A 2,246-nucleotide genomic window follows, 5' to 3' on the forward strand; every position below is an offset into this window, starting at 1 on the left:
AGGGGCGCCGGGCGCCGGCCTGGAGCGAGTCGGTCGCCTCGGCCCTGACAGTGTAGGGGGTAAACCCACCTCCTCATGAACCCTGCTGCTTTATCTGCTCAGCTGCTGCTGCTTGGAGCTGCACTGCAGAAAGCTCTCGTTTTGTAAGGGCTTTTACCTGCCTTATCACTTGCCGTTGGAAATGCTCTGGGAAGGGCCTCTTGTTTTCGTCTAATTTTAGGCCTAATCCTAGCACAGTGTGGGGGCTTCAGTTGCCCCACAAAGCAAATAAGCATCTCAAAAAATAAGGCTCTGAGTGCCAGTGCGGGAGTCTAACTCTCAGAGGGGGAAAGAAAAAAAAAAAAGAGGGAGAAAGGGGAGTTATGCTTCAAGAAGTTTACAGGCCCAGGATGTGGTGGGCAGTCCTGGATATACTCTTTTCCTGCAGTAGGGTTACTTGTGGGTTTGGGRTCCCTGGCTCAAGAGCTCTGATGTTGCAAGGCTGCAGAAAATCTATGAAACTGATCCTGGCTCTGTCAGAGCCCTTGCCCAAAATCCCCACAAAAATCAGCATAGCCATTTCAGGCAAGCCTGCATTCATCTGTTTCAGCCCACTGAAGGAAAGATGCGTCCAGGCTGCCACTTTTTGAGGGTTAATAATAGCAGCAGTGACAAAAATAAGCTACAATGATGATAGTATAACAGACTATAGATGACTGCAGTCATTCATGACTATTTTTTATTCTTAGATCTTTATTCATGTTTCTAAAATACAGAACTGTAATCTATTTGTACAACAGGTACCTCCAAACCAATATAAACCATCACCCAATTCATTGATATACCAGGGAAAGTAACAGAAATACACAGTCTTCTCAAACAAACCTGAGATCTGTTTTGAATGGAAAAATCCAACCAGCATTCAATTCACACAATAGCATCCAGACTCTATTATAATGAAACTAATGAATGTCAGCTTTAAAGAGGATAGCAGTTTCTAATCTCTGAGTTTGTGTGTACACAGAGGCAAAAGCAGCCGCACACTTTCATCTACATTAGAAGAACAAAAGGAAAGAAAAAATGAATTGATTTCAAAATCAAAAAATCRCATAAAATTGCGTAAAACAGAGGCCACAAGAGGTCATCTATGCCKTTCTCCTGGACCAAGGTGATCAGCTAGGCCTATTTCCTTTTCCTGTTTTCTTTAGAGCTCTGCAGCATTTGATAATTACGTTAAATAATAAATCAGAATTTTGTTCATAGAAAGATACTCCTGACTGTGGCTGACAAATCAAGCAGGTCCTAGGCAGAAGTGAGACCTTGGAGTTGTGGTGAATCTTAGCTGCAGTTTGTGTATGGAACTGGCAGTGAACATCTTATTTCTGGTTCAGTTGATGGCTGCGGTGAGGCCTCATCATGACATTTTGTTACGGATTCAGATGCCTCTGGCCCTAGTGCTCATTTGACTGTTGGTTTTCTTTTAGGCCCATGTTGCATGGGATATATTTTATTAAAATACAGTGATTTACACTTCAGGCCCTTCTCTCAAYCTTAAATTCATACAAAAGTTGCAGTGAAAGATGTATACTGTTCGTCTGTCTGTGGTGTTTAATAGATGGAGGATCAAAACTAAGCCCAATGAGTTTAGTCTCATTTATTCATGCCAAATTACATTGCCATGTCCTGCAAAAAATGTGATCTGCTCCCATAGACCCAGCTGTCTTTRTACCTTGGGTGATTCCATTGGCTTCAGCGGAGTTAGTGCAGGTTTGCTGCATGGCTTGTGGCAGCAGCAAACCCACTGTGTGCAGAAAATTAAAAGCTAGATGAGGCGATAACAGAGYTGATGCCAATCCTGCTGACGCTACTGGTATAGAACAGCTCCATGCATCGTGTACATCACATTTTATGTTGTTTTATTTTATTTTTACAGTGCACACAACCTGGTGGCAATGCTGTCTGCAGAGCGTTCCTCACTCCTCCAGCTAATCGCTCGACCACACAATTAGCATGAGTTGCTGTACTAGGCGGCAGTGGCTGTCACAGCCAGGTAAGCACGTGCTTCAAGCAATGCCACTGGTGTTTTGTGAAAATCCTTCCTTACCCACCCAAAACGAGAGAGGAGAAGGTACGAGCGGGGAGAGGGGAAAGGCACTGCGTTTCCCGCACTGCTCGAGCAGCCGCAGGCCGGAGGCAGCCCGCGAGCGCAGGAGCGCCGGGCGCTGCCGTCGGCCCCGCACGGCGCTCGCGGCAGCGGCCGCGCCGCC

The 2,246-nt window shown here is 45.7% G+C and overlaps 1 protein-coding gene across 1 annotated transcript in view; it reads left to right on the top strand.

The window, feature by feature from the left end:
• Window positions 1-1,825: 1,825 nt before the first annotated feature.
• Window positions 1,826-2,246, top strand: part of ACAP3 (ArfGAP with coiled-coil, ankyrin repeat and PH domains 3) — a 105,724-nt gene continuing 105,303 nt past the window's right edge. Inside the window, exons 1-2 of the mRNA XM_085298902.1 lie at window positions 1,826-1,849; window positions 2,007-2,029. Coding sequence (XP_085155028.1) covers window positions 1,826-1,849; window positions 2,007-2,029 — 47 coding nt within the window. The remainder of the gene's footprint in view (window positions 1,850-2,006; window positions 2,030-2,246) is intronic.

This window comes from Rhea americana, unplaced genomic scaffold (assembly GCF_003343005.1).
Source record: "Rhea americana isolate MKP2758 unplaced genomic scaffold, rheAme1 scaffold_143, whole genome shotgun sequence".
Taxonomy (NCBI): domain Eukaryota; kingdom Metazoa; phylum Chordata; class Aves; order Rheiformes; family Rheidae; genus Rhea; species Rhea americana.